We start from the raw sequence: 21,750 nt of genomic DNA, 5'->3' as shown, positions 1-21,750 counted from the left end.
GTTAGGGCTAGGTGCAAGGCCAGGAGTACCTATTGTTATATATATAGGTATATACAAGAATAGGTTGTAATAATGATGTTTAAGTTTGGAGAATATGGTTTCATAAAGTGAAAATTCAAGTTCTGAAATTTTCTAAGTGAAAATTCAAAAATCAGTATTTTCAATTGGTTGAAGCTTTGACTCGATCGATTGAAAATGGTAAGAAAAAATCCTGGAGTTTATGGATGTCTCAATCACTGTTCGATTCTTGTTCGACCGATCAAAAAGAACACTTGATCAATTGAAAGTAATTTTTGACCAATTGAAAATTGTGTAACAGGATTTTCTGCAGAATTTTCTAGTGACTATTCAAAAAATGTTGAAGAAGTTTCAAGTCTTGTTAACGGTTTTATAAAAAAAATTTAACTCTCCATACGTGTCTTTTGATGAAATATAACCCTATGGGTATAAATAGAGGCTTATGTTCAGAAACACAAGAAATCCTATGGTCATTCCCCAGAATTGTTATCTATAGAACCCAACATTTTAGTTGTATCTTAGAGACAAATTTGCAATAACCCTTTAGCAACAATAGTGTAGGGGAGGGGGCAAATATTGTCTAAATAAAACGATATAGTGCCTCTAAATTATCTATTTTCTGTTTGTCTTTTGTGTTAACCTTGTTCTTCTATTATTATTTTGTGTAATATCCCCAACATGTAGTACTGGTGCAAGGCTAGGAGTGCCTAGTATTGGTGCAAGGCGAGGAGTGCCTACATGCTGTGCAGAAACAGCCAATATGGAGCAAGCAAGCCATATGACAAAAGTAGAAGCAAGCCTTTGGATCGCCATGTTTTGTGATATTTTGTTGAAGTAGCTTTGATGTTCAAAGCTCATTTATAGTACTATTGTTTCTCTTTGGTCCCTTTACATAGGCAGGAAAACCTTAGCATTAGTTTTCATCAACGAGATAGAAAATTATTTTAGCTATCCGGAACTAAATGATCCATGAATCTTCTATTGTCCTTTGGGATATCTTCCAAGTGTTTGATTCCAATATTTGGGCATGTATATAGACCAAATGGCATGAGCTCTAAAGTCGTAATAACCATGCATCTATATCTATACTACCATTTAAGGGGTTTTTTCTTGTTTGGATCAGTTTTTTTTTTTTTTTGTTCCAAAGTACCCTTGCACCTTTAGGTTTAAGTAGAGATAAAACTAAAGGATAGTTTAGTAAAAATACATGTCTAACTTGCACTAAAATATTGCGTATAAAATAGAAACACTTTTCCACTAACCCACTTCTTCAAAGTAACTACACATTTATTGTTTTTTTTTGTTATAAAAAAAATAGAAAAATAAGTTAAACAACCCACATTGTTGCTGTTTTTTTTTCTTAAAAAAACAACCCATGTTTATCCAAAAACAAAATTAAATTTAAAAAAAAAAAAAAAAACTAAGGCTAGTAATATAGTATTGCTTGCCCGATGATAATAACAAATTAAGTTTGAATATTGGCACTTCTGTTGATGGTTTCTCACGGAATATACGTGGTGCTTGTTAATTATAAATGTGAATGTATAGCAGGCTCAATTAGGATTAACGTAATATTCTTATATAATCTTATCTAAGATTTTGTATTGTAATACACAATTGAACATATAGTAAAGATGTAGTTGCAAATGATTTTATCCCATAGACTTAGGCAATCAATTTGAACCACATAATCCTCACATTCTCATTCTCTTTCACTTCTACTTCTCTACAATATTTTATAGTCTCGCCGCCAAGAAGCCACAACCACATGTCGCATTCCAGGTCAACCATATTAGCCACCACGTCAACACTCAATCCCTTCACTGCCATGTCAACATTAGCTTGAGTCTACATGACCGAGTTAAAACCTCGAACTAGATCTTTGGCAAAATCATAGAATTAGATCGAATCAAATTACAAATCCACACCAATGAACCAGACTATTGACTTTGTCTATTTTGACCAATATTAGAGTTGACGTATTTCCAATATTATGTATCCTTTCTGTTTTTTGTATAGATTACAATTTTAGAGGTCCATTTTCACATATGAGGCATCCAAGTCACACAAATTAGCCTTTTTTGGGCCCAATCAATGCGAAATTCACCAACTCATCACTCACACGTGTCTTATCATGACATCTTCCCTTTTAGATATTCCTCGAGCCATCAGTAGCTGTCCTTAGGCCATAATAGCCCCTTTTTGGTCACTCATGCAACCATTCTTAAGCCTTTATGGTCCTTTTTCAACATTCATTTATTGTCATTATTCATCGTGATCACTAGCAATTTTCATGATTCCTTCTCCTCCGTTGTACCCAATCCAATTTCCATTCAATATAGTCATTTATGGTCATCGACCTTCAAAGCATTATTGAGGCATTTTCATGATCTTATATTTCAAACTCAAGGCATTATTAAGATTCTACCTTCAGTTTGAGAGGGAGTGTTAACGAAATTATGGTTTATGTGAATTTGGATTCAATGTAATAGTAGCACGGCGCAATGCACCTTTAATATGAGAGAAAAGTTGAAAAGCTAAAAAGTGAAAGATTTAAAATATTGATCCAAATACAAATACACACACAAGAGAGAGGAAATGAGATTCTAAAATAAGCACATCACAAACTCTACTTAAAAATCAATGTAATTTTTAAGGAATATGGTGGAACAAGTTATACAATACATAATATACTATTTTAAATAATGTCGAACAATTTTCATTATTTTAAGAAACAAACGCACATGATATTTAAGAACTTATATAATTATCGAAGTACTCACTTAATTACTTAATAATTCAACGGTTATCGAATTAATTCTCTCTCCTTATTCCCCAAATAAACATCACACCTATCACATAGTACCCAAAAACTTACCTAAGGAATGTTTTGCAAAAACACTCTGGAAACATCACACCTGTCTCAAATACCATGTTTTAGGTATGCATGTTTGAATGAGTTATATACAATATATAAAATTAATGATTTCTTTTCTTATAGGTAGAAGGTGTGGAGGGAGTGAGGGGGAAATATACTTGGACCACAACATATAGACTTGACTTTTGGATGAAATGTTGTTGTATACTCTCTCTCTCTCTCTCTCTCTCATCTTTGACTACAATTTGACTTGCAAGCAAAAGGTCATTTTATTTGTGTTAAATATTAGCATTAATACACCATGTTGAATATGCTAGTATGGATGCGGAAGTGAAAGCATAAAGTATAGAACACAATAACACATGAGGGTTACGTTAATTCTACTTTGTGTGCAAGTCAAGTCTCTTACTTGTACTAGAAGTCTATTAGTCTAGGGTTTAGTCTACTATATATACACATGTTATGGTTCATTGTAACATAGGATTTGTACTACACTCTAATATATTATTGATGTAGCCCTTTAGGGTTTCCTCCGTAGATGTAGGCCGTTAGGCTGAATCACGTAACTCTCGTATGTAATTGTGTTCTATACTTTATGCTTTCACTTCCGCATCCATACTAGCATATTCAACATGGTGTATCAATGCTAATATTTAACATGGTATCAGAGCTACCTTCCTATGGCCATTGTTTTCTGTCCTTACGGTGTATTAAGAGCAATCTTTGTCTTCCTCGATGTTTCTTCGCTGCATTCATCTTCTTTGGCTTGCCACTGCTGCCGTCAAATCTCTTCGATATAGTCATGCCATCGATAAAAGTTGCATCAATACTGCAAGACCATTGCCTTTCTCAAACCACCATTACAGAGCCAAACTTCATTTAAGGGATTTTCTCAACCTTATCAAATCTTAAGGTTTCATCAAGCTTCCATCTTGAATTTGAGAGGGGGTGTTAGAAATATATTAGCTCATTAGTATAAGCCCAAGCCTAATTTTACTTTGTGTGCAAGTCAAGTCTCTTACTTGTACTAGAAGTCTATTAGTCTAGGGTTTAGTCTACTATATATACACATGTTATGGTTCATTATAACACAGGATTTGTACTACACTTTAATATATTATTGATGTAGCCCTTTAGGGTTTCGTCCGTGGATGTAGGCCGTTAAGCTACACCACGTAACCCTCGTGTGTTATTGTATTCTATACTTTATGCTTTCGCTTCCACATCCATACTAGCATATTCAACATGGTGTATCAATGCTAATATTTAACAATTTGAATGCACCGATTTAAGGAACTGTGTGGTAAAAATTGAAATGTCTCCGGACTATAGCATATGTTAGGGGGGAGAATCTCAGTAGTGGTGACCCTTTCACTCTTCCACGGACATTATTAAACTGTGTACATGATTGTCTAAGCTACAAGTAGTTTACAAAATACATTAGATTAGAAATGCTTAAGCTACATGTAGTTTTGCCTATAACATTTAGTTATCATTTAGTTAGTTTTTTCTGTTTTGACACCTGTAATTAGTTAGATCAGAACATTACCTACAGCTATTGTATTTTCCCATCTCTAATCCTAATATATAAAGGCAGAGCATCAGATATTTTATATATACAAGAAGAATACAATTCTCTCATATATCTCTCTCATTGTTTGGTTGCTTCCTTCCATTGATGAACTGTATGAGAGCTTGGATTCTAACATGGTATTAGAGCCGAGCTATTTCAGAGTCTTCGTTCTTGGTACACTCTAGCTCGATTCTTTGTCTTCTTTGTGCATTGTTACAAATCAAATAGAAGTTTTCTTTGTTTTTTTCTCTTGATTCACGCACAATTTTTTTTCTCCTTTGTTCTGATTTTCTTTGCAATTTTAAGCAAACTAAATTCAGAATTTAGGGTTTCAGAAATTGAATTTCACATTGGATCTTGATTTGATCATTGAAATTCATTTCTCAATTCTTGTAATAGAATCTTAGGGTTTCTATTTCTCAATTCTTCTTATAGAACCTTAAGTTTTCCTGTGATTGAATTCATTGTCTAAATCCTCAATTCTTCAGAGATTTAGACACGATTCTGAAATTCTGGTTTAAAGTTCATCTTTTTGGGCTGTAGTTCATCAATTCTTGGTTTCTCTGGTTTAAAGTTCATCTTTTTAGGCTATAGTTCTTTGATTCTTGGTCTCTAATTTGAAGAAATGAGTGATAGTACTTCAAGTACCTCTGTTCCAACCATTCAGCCATGGCAGAATTCTGCTAGTCCATATTACTTGTCCAACAATGACAATCCTGGTGTATCACTAGTTGTATAAGCTCTCACTGAAGAGAACTACAACACCTGGAGTACGGCTGTTCTCATAGCTTTGGATGCTAAATCTAAACTGGGATTCATTGATGGATCTTTGTTGAAGCCTCAATCTGTGGATCATCCTCTCTACATTACTTAGTGCAAATACAACAACACTGTACTAGCTTGGTTGTTCAATTCTGTATCCAAGGATCTTCAACCTAGTATGGTTTATTTCAAGACAACTAGGGAGTTTTGGTTGGACATACAACACAGATTCTCTCAAGGCAATAGACCATGCATTTTTTAGTTAAGGCAAGAAATTAGCTTGTTAGCATAAGAGGATTTGAGCATCAATAGCTACTACACCAAGTTTAAGTCATTGTGGCAAGAACTTTCAGATTATAGAACTTGTTCTTGTGGACATCAGGCAAAAGATTATGTTATGTCTTTTCTGATGGGCCTCAATGAAACTTATACCACAATTAGAAGGCAGATTCTACTGATGGATCCTATACCTCCTTTGGGCAAGGTATTCTCTCTCTTGCTTCAAGATGAGAAGCAAAGAAAGGCTAGAAAGAAGCATACCATTGAGTCTTCTGCTCTAGCAGTTAGGGCTAATGGTTCTAGCAAGACATTCAACAAAGCTAAGTCTGGCAGACCACAATGTACCCATTGTGGTGTTTTGGGCCATGTTGCTGATAAGTGCTATAAGCTTCATGGGTACTCTCTTGGTTATAAGTTCAAGAACAAGGGTTCATATGTTACTCCTTTTGCTAATAATGTTGTAGCAACTGATGCTTCTCTTGATGAAAGTGTGAACTTGACCCGTTCAGAGTATCAACAATTTCTTGGCTTGTTGAATTCCCACAGTCACTTTGGTACACAGGCACCACCAGAATGAAGTTCTGACACACACCAAGTTGCCAATATCATCACTCAGCCTACTATTTGTCTTCAGGAACATGAGGTTTTAGGTATTTGGTCAAGTCTTTCCTTAGATTATTCTGTTTTTTCTTCTAGTGCAATCACAAAACACATTAGTTCTAGTGATTGGATTTTGGATAGTGGTGCAACAGACCATATGATTTACTCTATACATTTTTTTACCTCTATCACCTCCATAGTACAAATCTCTGTTAGGTTGCCTAATGGTGATATGTCTAAGGTTTCATATATTGGGACTGTCCAAGTTTCTCTTACTTTGTTATTAGAAAATGTACTTTGCATCCCTAGTTTCTCTTTCAATTTAATCTCCATTAGTAAACTGACCCAGTTTTCTTCTTGTTGTTGCATCTTTCTTTCACAATTTTGTTTCATTCAGGACTTGCAGCTTTGGAAGATATGATTGGGTTGGGTAAGAAGCAAGGTGGACTCTACACATTGCAAAGCCAATCTACTGCTTCATTGCCTACATCTGTTTCTGTTGTCCTTCCCAAACTGTCTAGGTTTTCTTCTTTCTGTTTCAATTCTTGTACATCTGCTGTTGACAAGACTAGTCTATGGCATTCTAGGTTAGGTCACCCTTCCCCACAAAGATTAGTCTTGTTGCAATCTCTTGTACCAAAAGTCATTACTTGTAATATTAATAAAACTTTTGATTGTTCTGTTTGTCCTTTAGCCAAGCAGAAAAGGTTGCCTTTTCCTACATCTACTTCTTCTTCTCCTTTATGTTTTGATCAGATTCATGCTGACATTTGGGGGCCTTATTCTACACCTTCATTAAATGGATCTGAGTATTTTCCTTACTTTAGTGGATGATCATAGTAGATGTAATTGGGTCTACTTAATGAAACAAAAATCTGAGACTTCATGCTTAATTCAGACTTTTTATAATATGATTTTTACACAATTTCATGTTCATATTAAAATCTTTAGAACTGATAATGGACCTGAATTTGCTCTAAACTCTTTTTATGCTTCCAAAGGAATTATACATCAGCTTAGTTGTCTGGAAACACCACAACAAAACTCAGTAGTTGAAACGAAGCATCAGCATCTCCTTGATGTTGCTAGAGCTTTGAGATTTGAAGCTAACCTTCCTTTGAAGTTTTGGGGTGATTGTGTTCTCACTGCAACTTACCTAATTAATAGAATTCCTAGTCCTCTTTTGCATGATCTCACTCCTTTTCAAATGTTATTAGATAAGCCTCCTTCCTATGATCATCTTAGGTCCTTTGACTATCTTTGTTATGCTTCTACCTTGGCTAGAGATAGGTCCAAATTTGATCCTAGAGCCAAGGCTTGTATTTTCCTTGGTTATCCATTTGGTACTAAAGGCTACAAGCTTTATGATTTGGCTTCTAGGACATGTTTTGTCTCCAGGGATGTTGTCTTCAAAGAGTCTTGTTTACCTTTTAAACATTGGACTAATAAATCCACTCCTATCCCTTCTTTCTCATTTTCTGATTCTTTGTTTCCACCTTAACCTGTTCTGCCTGAATCCATTTCCTCACCCGTTTCTACAGATCTTTCTTCTCTTCCTATTTCTACAAAATTCACTCCTGCCTTTACCACAGACATTGCCACTCCTCCAGATGAATTCCCAGACCTGGTGCCTCTTTCTTCTGACTTAGAGCAGTCTCATTCTGCTCCTGATTTACCAATGATTCCCAATTCTATCTCTCCACCATCACCTCAGCCTCTCAGAAAATCCTCTAGACCTCACAAAACACCCTCTTATCTTCTTGACTATCATTGTAATTTGGCTTCTTCACATGTGTTGGCTTCAGCTTCCATTACTCAGTCTTATGATTCCAGTGTTTCCACCAATTCAGGTATTCTCTACCCAATTTCCTCTACTTTATCTTATGATAGGCTTTTACTTGTCATGGGGCTTTTGCCATTTCTCTTTCTGTTTCTAAGGAGCCTGGTTCTTATGCTGAAGCCATCTTAGATCCTAGATGGCAAGAGGCAATGCAAGCTGAGTTTGATGCTTTTAAGGCTAATAATACTTGAGTTATGTGTTCCCTTCCTCCTAGCAAGGTTCCTATAGGGTGTAAATGGGTTTACAAAGTCAAGTTAAAGGCTGATGGCTCTGTGGAGAGGTATAAGGCTCGTTTGGTGGCTAAGGGGTTTACCCAAACTAAGGGTATTGATTTTTTTAAGACTTTTTCCCCTGTGGTTAAGTTTGTTACAGTCAGGACCTTACTTGCTCTTGCTGCTATTTCTGGATGGCACTTGACACAACTTGATGTTAATAATGCCTTTCTCCATGGGGATCTTTATGAGGAGGTCTACATGCATCCCCCTCCTAGGTTTGGCAGCAAGGGGGAGGTTTGTAAATTGCTCAAGTCATTGTATGGACTCAAACAAGCTAGCAGACAATGGTTTGCTAAATTGTCTACCACAATTGTTGATTATGGGTTTGTACATTCCAAATTTGATTATTCAGTCTTCACCAGAGTTAAAGGATGTTCTAGTATTATCATTTTGGTATATGTTGGTGACATCTTAATTGCAAGCAATGATGTGGATGCAGTGAATTCTTTCAAACAGTTTTTGGATAGTAAGTTCAAACTTAAGGATCTTGGTACATTGAAGTATTTTCTTAGGCTTGAAGTGGCTAGAACTACCAAAGGTATCTCTTTATGTCAGAGGAAATATACCTTGGATCTTCTTGCTGATACAGGTTTGTTGGCAAGTAAACCTACAAGCATACCTATGGAACCATCTGCAAAATTCAGCAACTCTATTGGTGAATCAGTTTTAGATGTGTCCCAGTATCGAAGATTAATTGGGAAACTTCTTTACTTAACCTTGACCAGACCAGACATATGCTATTCAGTGCATAAATTGAGTAAATTCCTTAGTTCTCCCAAGGTTCCTCACTTACAAGCAGCTTATAGAATCATCAAGTATTTGAAAAGAACACCAGGGCAGGGTTTGTTCCTTTCTGCACATTCAAATTTGCAACTAAAGGCTTATTGTGATTTTGACTAGGCAGCCTGCATTGACACAAGAAGATCTGCCTCCGATTTTTGTGTGTTTCTAGGGGATTCTCTCATCTCATGGAAGTGCAAGAAACAACAAGTAGTTTCAAGGTCCTCGGCTGAGTTTGAGTACAGGGTTATGGCCACAATAACTAGTGAAATTGTGTGGTTACTTGCCTTATTCAAGACCTTTGGGGTGCATCATACACGAGCTACTTACCTTTATTATGATAGCAAGGCTGCTGTATACATTGCTACCAACCCTGGGTACCATGAAAGAACAAAGCATGTGAAAGTGGATTATCACTTTATTAGAGAGAAGATTCAAGCTGGTGTTATTAAGACTTTCCACAATCCAATAAGGCATTAACTGGTAGACCTCTTTACTAAAGCCCTTGGACAAAGTCAATTCTTTTTATCTTCTTTCCAAGATGAACTTAATCAATATATACCGTTCATCTTGAGGGGGAGTATTAAACTGTGTACATGACTGTCTAAGCTACAAGTAGTTTACAAAATACTTTAGATTAGAAATGCTTAAGCTACATGTAGTTTTGTATATAACATTTAGTTAGCATTTAGTTAGTTTTTTTTTCTGTTTTGACACCTGTAATTAGTTAGATCAGAACATTACCTACAGCTGTTGTATTTTCCCATCTCTGATCCTAATATATAAAGGCAGAGCATCAGATATTTTATATATACAAGAAGAATACAATTCTCTCATATATCTCTCTCGTTGTTTGGTTGCTTCCTTCCATTGATGAACTGTATGAGAGCTTGGATTCTAACAGACATCACCCTGTTGACCTGTTGTTTGTTAACTCAAGGTGCTCTTTGGTAATGTGTCGGGCACTGATTTTCTTTTCCTTTTTTTTTTTTTTTTTTTTTTTTAACTTTTTATTTAATTCTATCACCCTCTGAGTCTCGTATTCTGGTACATCACAATTTCTTGCAAGCCATATATGGCGACTGGATAGCAACCTTCGTGTTTCTCAAAAAAAAGAAAAGAGGATAGCAACATATTTGTTAATGAGCAGGATTACAAGTTTTATATTTCTTATAGAACCAGTTAATATTTGCATACAAGAAGTAGAAAGGACATTGAAAAACCACTTAGAAATAATACTTTTTTTTAATGTAATATCTGAAATATAGCAAAATGGGAAAATGTATTAAACACCACAAAACAGTTCTTGGCCTAGCACTATATGCACAATTTATTGCTTCAGGAAGTAGCTAGCTAGTAGAAAGGACACTGCGCGGAAAACCAAATGTTTTCACCCTCTTCTCAATACTTATTACAGATCTAGGCAATACAACCATCCAAGTGATATAGGCCATTCAAGGACACTTGTATTTGTTGCCGTGAGTGGTCATTTCGGTGTAGCACTTGCCACATTTTTCCCTGTTACCGAATGTTCCTGGTGGAACACACTTGCAGCGGTCACAACATGTCATGCAGGCTCTCATGCACACTCTCTTCCTGTTATGTAATTGGCATCTCTGATCACATCTGGGGATACAATCTGTGCACAATACAATAGCACATTTACCACAAAACAAGGTTAAAAAAACAAGTATATCATGAGAAAAATAATTCAATAATAATGCTATTGACAACTTTTTTTTTTTCCCGCAACATTAAAAACTGGAAAATTATCAACTTGTCATCTCTGACAGTTGTGAAAAATATTGTGTTCGGCAGACTTGTTGGTAAAACTTTGTGTTGAAATTTACCTTGTTTAGACTTCACTGGGGGCAGTGGTGGAGAAGTGGGTGGCTCAACTGGGGGCACAGGGGCAGGTGCCTTTGGTGGAGGAGATTGAGATGGTGGTGTGTTCACAGGTGGTGGTGGTGGTGCATAAGCTGGTGCCTTTGGTGGAGGAGATTGAGATGGTGGCGTCTTCACAGGTGGAGGTGGTGCATAAACTGGGACCTTAGCAGGAGGATGTGCTGGTTCTGGCTCTTTGACATAAGTGACCTATACCAAATCACAAAGTCCATTTTTTTTTGGTTAGTATTTAAAAAAAAAAAAAAAAAAATCAGCAAGTAGCCAAGTTAAGTATAGAACTCCTCTTGCTTAGAAAAATATTTAGTTTAGGTTACAACTTGATCCTCAATAAAAATAAAATAAATAAATAAATAAGAGGCTTAAGGTTACAACTTACAAGAAACTAGCAAGAATCTAAATCTAGGGTACCCAAATTTAACAATATAGAAACCCATTAAAGGAAACAACTGAAGAGAGAGAGAAAAAATGTAAACATTTGTCTCATATAATAATACCTCCTTGAGTTCCTCATCTTTAGATGAAACCTACAAAAAAAAAAGATAAGGATTTCTACAAATTAAGAAAACCAATCAAAGGAAGCAAATAGATATTGATTCAAATGAAGTGAGAGAGAGAGAGAGAGAGCCATACTATTGCAGTAAATACAAGAAAAGTGGTGAACAAAAAGAGCATAGCTTTCAGAGCCATCTTTAGAAAGAGAACGAAGAAAATGTGAAAGCTACTAATCACTTGATATTGATTCAAGGCAGACTATCTGTGGTATAAATAGTGCTAAAAAATGGAGAGAGAAATCTCTACAGCTGGCCTTCTATTCAATCAAGCAGTGCATGCCAGCTTGAGCTTCACCAAATCACTGAGACACAAGTTATGGCTACATGTCCTGAAACTCAGTTTTTATTTTTTATTTTTTTGGTTGGAAATTGATGTCCTGAAGTGTGACTTAATAAAGAGCTCCGACCCACATGCCCCAATGACTGTGTCTGCTAAACTAGTATATGTATTACTCATCAGAGAGTGGGTTACACTTACACCAATAATTTATTAGCCTGCACACGAGGTGTGTCTTTTCAAAATCGGAACCACGAACCAAAGATACGCCTCATTGATAACAAGGCTGACGTTCTCACCTACCTCTTCAGTTGTTTACCAATTTTTACGTGCTTCAAATAATTGAGGTCAAGGTTAATTAGACAACTTATTTTTAGTTTGTAAATAAGAGTTTACCACTTGACCAATATGGAAGACATGTGGATGGACCTTGATTGTCACCCTTCCTAAACAGGAATCTTTTGGTCCGTCTAAAAAATAATTTAGTTCGAAGTTTCTATAGAGTTGTACCCAAGACCTAGCCAGCTGACTTTAAAAAAAAATATAAATATAATAAGATTTGGATGATGCTAATATAATTTGAATTTATAGTACCATTTTCATTATAATTGCTTTCACTATTATGTCAAAATATTAATGAATTTCTTTTTAATTTAGGTGAAATTTGATTTCAAGTCTCTTATTCGACAACAAAAAATTTTATCAGATGAATTAATTGAAATCTACTAATTAATTGATTGACTTTAATTAATTAAGATTTGCAAGTAAAATGGTTGTTGGTGAAGGACTAGGTAACATCATTGTACATCAATGTTTAAACTTTTGTGTCAATGAGAGAAGATCATAAAACATTGAGATGACCTATCTCTAACCCTACCAAGGTACATGGGGTATCATGAACTTTTTGATCTTTTAAATTGTGGCCACTAGACTCACTACTACAAAAGTACTATTCAAACTCATTAGACCAAAAGGTCAATATAATATTGAAGAATTAATAAGCTAGCACTCTTTATGTGGAATTGTAGCATGTGCTTATATTATTTAAGCCATACAGATGTTTCCTGTCAAGAAAAAACGAATCCAAATCTGTACTAAGAGTTTCATAGGTTGAAAACCTAAGATTACAACTGGCCAAGAGTCCTCACTAAGATGCTTCCGTAAGTGCAAGTGGTATTTCAATATTTCTTTATCTCTTCCACACACACACACACACACACACACACACACACACAAATCTTTATCTCTTGCTCTTTTCATGTGGTGACACATGCTATGCCATTGGGAATTAGTCAAAATGATATCAGTCCAGTTAGATCCAATCAGAGATGGGCCTAGAAAGATCCATTAGTACTTCTATGTGTTTTTGTTTTAAAGCTTGCACTAATGTGTTTATAACACAGCAAAATGTAGATGCCTGAATGCCCAGAATAAGTCAAATTTGACCCCGAGCATTTAGGAGAAGTCGATGCAATGTGTTCAGGCTCTTTCAGAAATAGATTAGAAATTAGTTTCACTGGTGCACTGTCGGTTTTATATACACAAGTAGTAAATAATCTAATATAATCTCAATTTAGACTTGGGCCCACATGTTGCACGTGATTTTTTTTTTTTCACTTCTTTTCAGGTCATCCAAGTGTTTTACTTACCTCCTGTTCATAACTGAATACATTTGGGAACTTCATGAATTCAATTTGTACTTTGGCAATTTGTTCTATCTCAAATGACGGTTCCCCCTACTATAATTGAATGAAAGTTTTTTTTTTTTTTTTTTTAGTGCAATAATTGAATAAAAGTTAAAAAGTTGTGGGATCGAGACAGCGAAAAAGTGTAGGTAACTTACCCATCAAAGGAAATTTGTATTTTGACTTTTGAAGTAATTAAGTGCAAGTTATTCTCAGTGATTTAACTATCAATGAACTGTATGTCAAATGTTAAATGCAACTGAATTGGTTCATATGCAATATATATAACAAAATCTATTCTTGACTAGGTAGAAGATACTTGCTGGGACGGTTAAACAACAATATTCCTCATTAAATCTTCGGGTCTAAAATTGGTGTCAAATTTGCGTTTATATCATTGCTTGAAATCTTAAGAGCCACTAGTCTGACTCTTATTCACATAATTGGAATTGGTATAGCAGTGGTTTAAATTTCGCTTTACCCGATCTAGGATCTAGGAATACTCCTCTTTTTTTTTTTGTGGCAAATAGAGAAATCAAATACTATGTCCACTCCTACCAAAAAAAAAAAAAAAAAAAAAAACTATGTCTATAATATTTTCATAAGACTTTATAATAAATTCTAAGTGGTAAATTGTTATTATTAATTTGTTAAAACTAATAACAAATTATCACTTATAATTTTTTGTAAAAATATTATATAAATGTTGTATATGCGACGGTCCTCTTAAAAATATTAGCTATAACCATGACAACTCCCCCAGGTCCTCCCCTGGAAGCTTTAGAAGAGGTACAACCCTCCAAGTGGGTTCCTGTGTGGTGACTTTAGGAATACATACATACATTCATATATATATATATATTATCATATGTGACAGTGGAGCAGCGCAGGTAAATAACCCAACTAAACCCTAATTTTATTTTTGAAATCCCTCCAAAATAATAGGGAAACTTTCAAATAGAAAATTTGAGAAACATGGAATGGAACACTTGTTTTTTGACCCAATAAAAAAAAAAAAAGATTTAAGAATATTCTTTAAATAGAGACTACAGTTAACAATAATAGCCTGCACCCAAAAATAAAAAATTGTAGCATACATAGAAACTCTACTTTATTAGTGAAATCTAAAAAAATATTTAAAATCAAGAGAATAAGATCATCACTTAAAATTCCAAAAATTAGAAAAATTAAAAAGCATAATGGAAAGCAAAACATCATAATTCATTAAATCACAGATCCCGGAGCCCGGAGGCAAACTTTAAAGTGAAAAAGTAATGTCTGGGCCGCAGGAGGTAGGGCATGCGTGAGGTCTGGCAAATTTGGCCCACCTATGCAATAAACATACAATGTTACAAACAAAAGAGTACTATTGAAGTTATTATTGTCTATGTCCATTGGCCATGATCTGTCTGGGTGGACACATATATTTGAATCTAGAATAATCTTCATGTAAACTGTTGCAGTTGAACAGGGTTCATTCTTCCTCGGCTACACAATTGATAGAACCCTTGCTCTGGTTACTTGTCATCGAGGTTGCATTGCTTACAGGTCTTAATGAAATTATGAAAAGCATCACAGGACAGGAAGGAATATTTGGAGGCAGCTAGCCAACTACATATAAGTACAGTTTAGTGAGCTCGCTTAAGAGTGCTTGGCATAACTATGTGCAAGACTTGTTAAAGTGAACTGTGAGTTCTGAATAATCAAATTATAGTTGACTATTTTTTATCAGCAAATTGTGCACAAAATTATGGCAAAAATTGTGTCTTGTGCCACAACTTTGTGCATATCTGCTTTGACTATATATTCTTAAATACTAGTAGTCAAGAGTCTTGTGAGTCTATGACAATATGACTAAGTGGTATTAACTCATCCACAGCATTATTTGGCTTTTTTTATGAGAAGAGCTTGAGTTCAATCTCCTCTCTCACTTGTTATAAGAAAAAAAAAATCTCAAATTCAATTACTAACATCAGCGGCATACTTCCAAACATAATCTTTCATCGCTACAACTCATCCTTGTTCTCAAGCTAAAAGATTAACTGAAGCTACACATACCTCCAGTTTCTCAATAGTAATATCCTTAGTTAAGGAGTCCTCCCAAGGTGTTTATCTCTCCAACATGTAGTATCAAAGCCCATGGTTGTGGGGATAAAGGTGGCAAGGTTATTGAGGTTCTTTTCGTAGTTAGAATAGGAATGGGGTGTGTGTACTTATAGCTTTTTCGTAAATGAAGCAGGGACGGTATATTGCACAAAGCAAGCCCATAAAGTTTACATAAATGATCTTGGAAAAGGCCCAACAAAAGAGTATTATTACCAATGGTGCTAGACAACATGAGGTGTGAGATTCTCATGGAAAATAAAAGACGTGCGGTGTTGACACGTGAAGGCTCATGGATGATGGGCTAGTGAAAAAAAAATAGCTCCTTAGGTAAGGGGGAACAAGTAAGACTGTTCATGGCCCACAAAGTGGTCTTGAAGCTTACAAAGAGGCAGAGACTCACACATGAGGAGGAGATTGTTGAGTGTACACTTGTGAGTAAAATCCCACATTAAATAAAGATGAGAAGAATGAGTAGTTAATATAACATAATTGAATACATACCCATTTGGGCTTAGACCTTTTGTGTTAAAGTGTGTTTTTATATGTTATATTAATTATTCAAGGAATCTTTCTAAGGTGTTTATTTACCCAACAATATATATGATAATTACATTTTCCACTTCACAATTATTTTTTTTTTAATAAAATGACTATTTTTTCTTTAGAATCAAATAAAATTAAATGACTATTGATAATAATAAATAAACAAAAAGTGATTTTCGTAAAACATTATTTACTTTGTATAAACCTCTTTTATAAGAATCTAGTTTAAATTTTTAAAAGAAAAATAAAGATAACATAGAAAATTGAACTTTTATGGTTAGAAAGTTTCATTATCTTGGCAAAGAAAAAATGACAAATGATCATCTATTATGGGAAGAAGAGTTTTATTTTTTGATGAATGGCTTCCATAAAAAGAGTAATTTTAGTACCACTAAAATTGGCCTTGGCACAATTTTGTGTTACAATTCATCATAAGACGAGTTGTGATTGGTGAAGGTGTGTCAATAGGCCATGTGAAGACACACATTCACCAATCACAACTTGCCATGTGACAAGTTGTGACACAAAATTATGTCATTTTATATGGTACTAGCATTACTCCCATAAAAAGAATATAATGCTGGTACCATCAAACTTAGTACAATTTTATGCCACAACTTGTCATATGAGAAGTTATAATTGGTAAAAGTGTATCAATGGCCATGTGGGAACACACATCAGAGATGACTGCCATCTTCTACCAACCGCCAAAACTTTGAACCAAGATACAGCTTTGAACTGCAATATATATATTTAATTGCAATTTCAGGATTTGGGAAACAGGAGAGATCTAATTTAGAATGGGATTTTTAGCTTTTTTTATAAGCTTGGATTGTCCGCTTAAAGCTTGACAAGCTGGTATTAATGGTGCTGTATTAGCATATCGATGTGAGAGCTTCCCTAGGCCTAGATGGACATATTTTACGCTTCATAGGTGGCACTTATTCGATTCACACATTGTCTCAAAAAAAAAAAATGCATCTTTTATCAATCTTAAAGTACCATTCCCAGAACCACTGCTGGTTTTTCATATATAATTATCTTACAAAGATATGTCATATACGGCACATTTTGCTTTTAGCTGATCCACGCAAAGATAAACATATCAATCAGTTTGAATATCGAACAAAACATGAATTGATAATAAAAAATAGTGTATAATTTCACTTGACATGTAATACATACAGAAAATTTTGCTTCTTTCTTAAATTTGGACAAGAAATTTAGGACTGTCTATTCTGATATCATAATATTATTACTAGTCATTATAAAAGTTCTTAGTATTAAAAAATATAATGAATCTAATCACCTAACCATTGCCATTGCCTGTCAAAGATATATCCTGCCATTTTCATTCATTATGTTTTTCATAAGTTACAATGAGTTATAACTCATTGTAACTTATGAAACCACTTAGTTCTATGCATATATGATTCCCTTATATCTATGCGCCACAACTGAGTGATGATTGTAGGCCAGTTGTAATCTAGTTTAGGTCATTAATTAATTATACAATATTCTTTATCAATATATATATATATATATATATATATATATATATATATAGACAATTTTATTTTCTTTGGTTTGCAGGATGCAGGATTCAACTTGGTGTATAGTAATGAGTAGAGCTTAGACTTGAATTAAAAAAGAAGAAGATTTTGCATAAAATAATCGAATTAAATTTACGGACCACTCCCGGTAGGATTGCAATTTTGCAAGAATTTCTCTTACAAAGAATAGCTTCACCGGATGCACATATTTATCAATTACAAAATAGCATGCATTTTCAATTCACTTGAGGGTAGTAGTTCATATTTATATTTAACTCAAAAATATTGTCTCAAAATAATTAAAGGTTCGGTTAATAGGTTTTTTTTTTTTATATTTTACTATATGACATTTGTTAATGGATCGTTTAAAAAAAAATAATATACCACTTTTTGGAAAATATAAAAAGATGTAAAAAAATTAATCACTTTTTTTCTTTTCTTATATAGAAATATTTCATAAATTATTGTCCTTAAAACTTCGGTTAACTTTTCTCGTTTAAGGGTGTGTTACCCGTAACAGAACCAATGCTTGTTTGTTTTCAAGGTTATCTATACAAATATATGGGCAAAATGTTTATCCTTTTAGCCAAAAAAGATATGGGCCATGTGGCCCATTTCAATTAGGACACGCCCAGTACTCTTTGGGACCCTGGAAGTCAGATATCTTTATAGAGCTATCTTTATAAAATTCTACTGATGAACATTGTGAAAACAACTTCACCTGATTTTCTTATCAAAAAAATTATAAAAAAATTCACCTGATTACAATAGAAACATTTGCCAGGATAGGGCTTCAAATCTCTTAACATATTCTGCTGTTTTGGTCTGAAATCAACTTGGCAACAGAGCTAATTAAAACTTGCCATCAAGGACATGTCTTCAAATAAAACCAACAGTATAGTTAGGATTTTAGTTCAATGAAGGCGAAAAAAAAAAAAAAGTTGAAAAAGAAATTGATAGTGAAGGTGTTATAAATTGTAACTTGGTTTACTTACGTTTGATCTTTTAAACTTATATCGACAATTAAAATTGATATTCTATCAATATCCAGTCTTACTGAAAGAGAGTGCAATTTACCCCTTGTATTAGTAGGGGATGGATCTAGGACTTGTTAATCGGGGGACAGATTTTAATATGTGAAATACAATTAATTATATACATAATATAAGCACACATATGGCTAATGTATATTATACATTTATATTGTCTGTATGATATAAGTATATATAGTTTTATTCTCATTTATTTTCTTAAAAGTTGGATTTCTTGAATATTAGATTTGGAAAATTTAATACATTTTTCTTTAGAAAGAAAATAACTCATAAAATTTAGGATGGGGAAAGCTAAGAATATAAATTTTCTAAAGGAAAAAATTCATTTTTTTCAAAATTTAAGGGGCATGCTCCCCCTACCCAATGTAGCTCCTTCCCTACTCTTAAGTCTATTCATAATGTCATTAGATTGAAAAAAAAAAAATTGTCACTAATAAGTGTCAAGAATATTGATTTGAGCTAAATAAAGTATTTTATTATTAAATAAAAAGGACGTGGAATCAAATGTTGTTTACATTAAAAATATGTTTCTTTCTTTTTAATTTTTGGTGAAAATTAGAAATCACCTACTTAGTACATGAACCCCTACTCTACCCTTCAGGCCTTATTAATACCTACGGCTAGGGAAGGGCAGACCAATTGGGTCATTGGCCATGTTGGTATCTTTCAAAGAATGACAGTCACGAGAACATAAATACATAATAGATTCAGATAACATTGCAACATATTGACATAAATAAATATTTGTATTTCAATTAATTGCTTCAAGAAGTAGAGGAATTAATACAGGAAAACACATTTAGAAGGAAAACTACTACAAATATATAATATATGAAGAAAACAAGTAGAAATATCAATGTCTGAAACAGCAAATTAATAGGAATATTTAGTAGACAGCACGGTACAAGTCTTGGCCTATAGCACTACATACACATTTATTGCTGACACTAAACAAAACAATGAAATGAAATGGATTCTTTTCTCAAATGGAGATAATGCTTCCTTATTTTTCACCCATTTGACCTAGTCATTACAGACTTAGTTAATTAATAGAACCAGCAATTATAAGAAATAATAGACCGTTTCTAAGGGCACTGGTAGATTTGGCCGTGATGGGTCACCTCGGAGTAGCACTTGCCACATTTTTCCATGTTGCTACCACGTGGTCCTGGTGGAACACACAAGCATTGCTTACAACATGTCGTGCATGCTCTCTCGCACCCTCTCTTCCCTTTATCTATGTTGCATCTCTCAAAACACACAGGTGTGCAATCTGTGCACCAAATCAACCACAAACCAAACACACAAAACATACAACTACTACATAAATATATCATTTAAAAAAGAAGAAGAAGTTGATGTGCAATTTTTGTATAATTAGGAAAGACGCGTGTTTAACATTTACCCTTTGTTGGCGACAATGGGGGCAGTGGTGCATAAGTGGGTGGCCCAACAGTGGGCATGGGAGCGTGTGGCTTTGGCGATGGTGCGGGTGCGCAGTGTTCCTCCCCATTAGATGAAACCTACAAAAAGTGGACGAAGATTACTACTCCTATAAATTAAGATAACCAAACATATATAGGAGCAAATAGGTAGAATGAGTATTTTTACAAAGAAAAAAAAAATGTAACGAGTTATGATTAATGTAACACAAAAGGTGATACAAAGAATTGATATTCTGAAGTGTGTAAGAGAGAGCCATACTCTTGTAGTAACCACAAGAAGAGTAGCGAACAAAATGAGCATAGCTTTGAAAGCCATCTTAGAAAAAGATCAGAAAAAAGCTAAGAGAATTGGAAGGCTAGGTAGTCACTGGATATCGATGTTGACTTAAGGAATGAAGAAGCATCAGTAGACTGTGGTATAAATAGAGCTCAAGCATGCATGGATAGAGTGATATATCTACGCAGCTGGCCTTTGACTCAATGAAAGCTGTGCATGCTAGCTTCCCCAGATCATTAAGCACAAGTTATGACTTGATTTCCAGAAAATTCCCCCCCCCCCCCTGAACTTAATTGAGATTTAAGGTTAGACTCCACGTTATTATTTTCGTAACATGATTATGAGCAATTCTAGCTTTCAACTTAATTAATATACGATAATTCGAGACCATGTGAGTGAACCTCGGCGGCCGGTCACATTTTCTTAAACAAACTACTTGTGATGATTAGAATATGCCACAATAAAAATTCTGATTAAATATTTTTTCACACTTGTTCACCATCTATTATTTCGCATACATATCCACAATTAATACATAAATAACTGTACACATTTTAACACAAAAAATGAATAATAAAAAAAAAAAGGTGAAATAATGCAATACCCTCTTGGTAATGTTTCTGCATGGCTGTACCAATGAGTAACCGGCCTTGATGAGGGCTACCCTAATTGTGCGATAAACCTTTGACTCTGGGGTCAATGAAAGAAAATCATAAACGATGAGATGCGCCATGGTAACTTGATCTTCTAAATCTTTATTTATTTAATTATTTTTTGAGATAGAGCCTATAACTCCTGTAGACTAAAAAGGTTTCTACGTAGGAAAGTGTTATCCAAACTAGACCAAATTAAAGATCAATAGTAGTATATCGCAGATTAGCACTCTTTACGTGGATTTAGGCATATCTACTGCTTATATAAAATTCTGTCAAGTTGTTTCCCGCGAGTCAAGAAGACATTTATGAAAATCTGAATTAACATATTTAGAAAACCTAGGATTACAACTGGCTAAGAGTCATCACCAAGACATTTTTCATGAGTGCCAGTGCCAAGTGGGCTTCTTAATTTCTCGTACTCTTTGCATGTGATGCCTCATCACATTCCAAGCCATTTGCATTAATCAAAATGATCAGTCCAATACTCCTGTTAGGTTTACTCAAAGATGGACCTAGAAAGATCCTTTAGTACTAGGTGTTCTTGACTTTGTTAGATACTTTGAATGCTAAATTACCATTTATTTCAAAACTAATGAATTTAATTGTTTAACCAATATTTTAATAATTCCATTACGTGTGGGTTCAAACTCCTTCTTAATAAATGAGACCAAACACATTAGATAATTGCAAAAAAT

The 21,750-nt window shown here is 34.3% G+C and overlaps 2 protein-coding genes across 2 annotated transcripts; one reads left to right on the top strand and one right to left on the bottom strand.

Moving 5' to 3' along the window:
• The first annotated feature begins 5,688 nt into the window (after positions 1 to 5,688).
• On the top strand, positions 5,689 to 8,141 carry LOC142633086 (uncharacterized). Its single transcript, XM_075807362.1, has 5 exons — positions 5,689 to 6,064; positions 6,508 to 6,919; positions 7,062 to 7,531; positions 7,652 to 7,960; positions 8,071 to 8,141. Exons 1-5 carry the CDS (start codon positions 5,689 to 5,691, stop codon positions 8,139 to 8,141), a joined length of 1,638 nt encoding a protein of 545 aa, XP_075663477.1.
• Positions 8,142 to 10,219: 2,078 nt separating this feature from the next.
• LOC142606304 (uncharacterized) lies at positions 10,220 to 11,825 on the bottom strand. Its single transcript, XM_075777679.1, has 4 exons — positions 11,541 to 11,825; positions 11,405 to 11,434; positions 10,856 to 11,099; positions 10,220 to 10,644 (listed from the first exon to the last, which is right to left on the bottom strand). The coding sequence occupies exons 1-4, from the start codon at positions 11,595 to 11,597 to the stop codon at positions 10,460 to 10,462; spliced, it is 516 nt and encodes a 171-aa protein (XP_075633794.1). The 5' UTR covers positions 11,598 to 11,825; the 3' UTR covers positions 10,220 to 10,459.
• Between the last annotated feature and the right edge of the window lie 9,925 nt (positions 11,826 to 21,750).

The sequence above is a fragment of the Castanea sativa genome, chromosome 1 (genome assembly GCF_040712315.1).
Source record: "Castanea sativa cultivar Marrone di Chiusa Pesio chromosome 1, ASM4071231v1".
NCBI classification, from domain to species: domain Eukaryota; kingdom Viridiplantae; phylum Streptophyta; class Magnoliopsida; order Fagales; family Fagaceae; genus Castanea; species Castanea sativa.
Note: the sequence above shows the minus strand (reverse complement) of the source record. Positions and strands in the feature narration are given on the sequence as shown.

Bases quoted from the DNA above. Each gene is read 5' to 3' on its own strand.
- LOC142633086 (XM_075807362.1), top strand. From the start codon at position 5,689: ATGGATCCTATACCTCCTTTGGGCAAGGTATTCTCTCTCTTGCTTCAA. The intron at 6,920-7,061 runs GTATTTTCCTTA...TAAAATCTTTAG, and splicing joins CCTTCATTAAATGGATCTGA to AACTGATAATGGACCTGAAT. The intron at 7,532-7,651 runs GTTTACCTTTTA...CCGTTTCTACAG, and splicing joins TGTTGTCTTCAAAGAGTCTT to ATCTTTCTTCTCTTCCTATT.
- LOC142606304 (XM_075777679.1), bottom strand. From the start codon at position 11,597: ATGGCTCTGAAAGCTATGCTCTTTTTGTTCACCACTTTTCTTGTATTT. The intron at 11,100-11,404 runs GTATTATTATAT...GATTTGGTATAG, and splicing joins AAGATGAGGAACTCAAGGAG to GTCACTTATGTCAAAGAGCC. The intron at 10,645-10,855 runs GTAAATTTCAAC...TATTGTGCACAG, and splicing joins CCCAGTGAAGTCTAAACAAG to ATTGTATCCCCAGATGTGAT.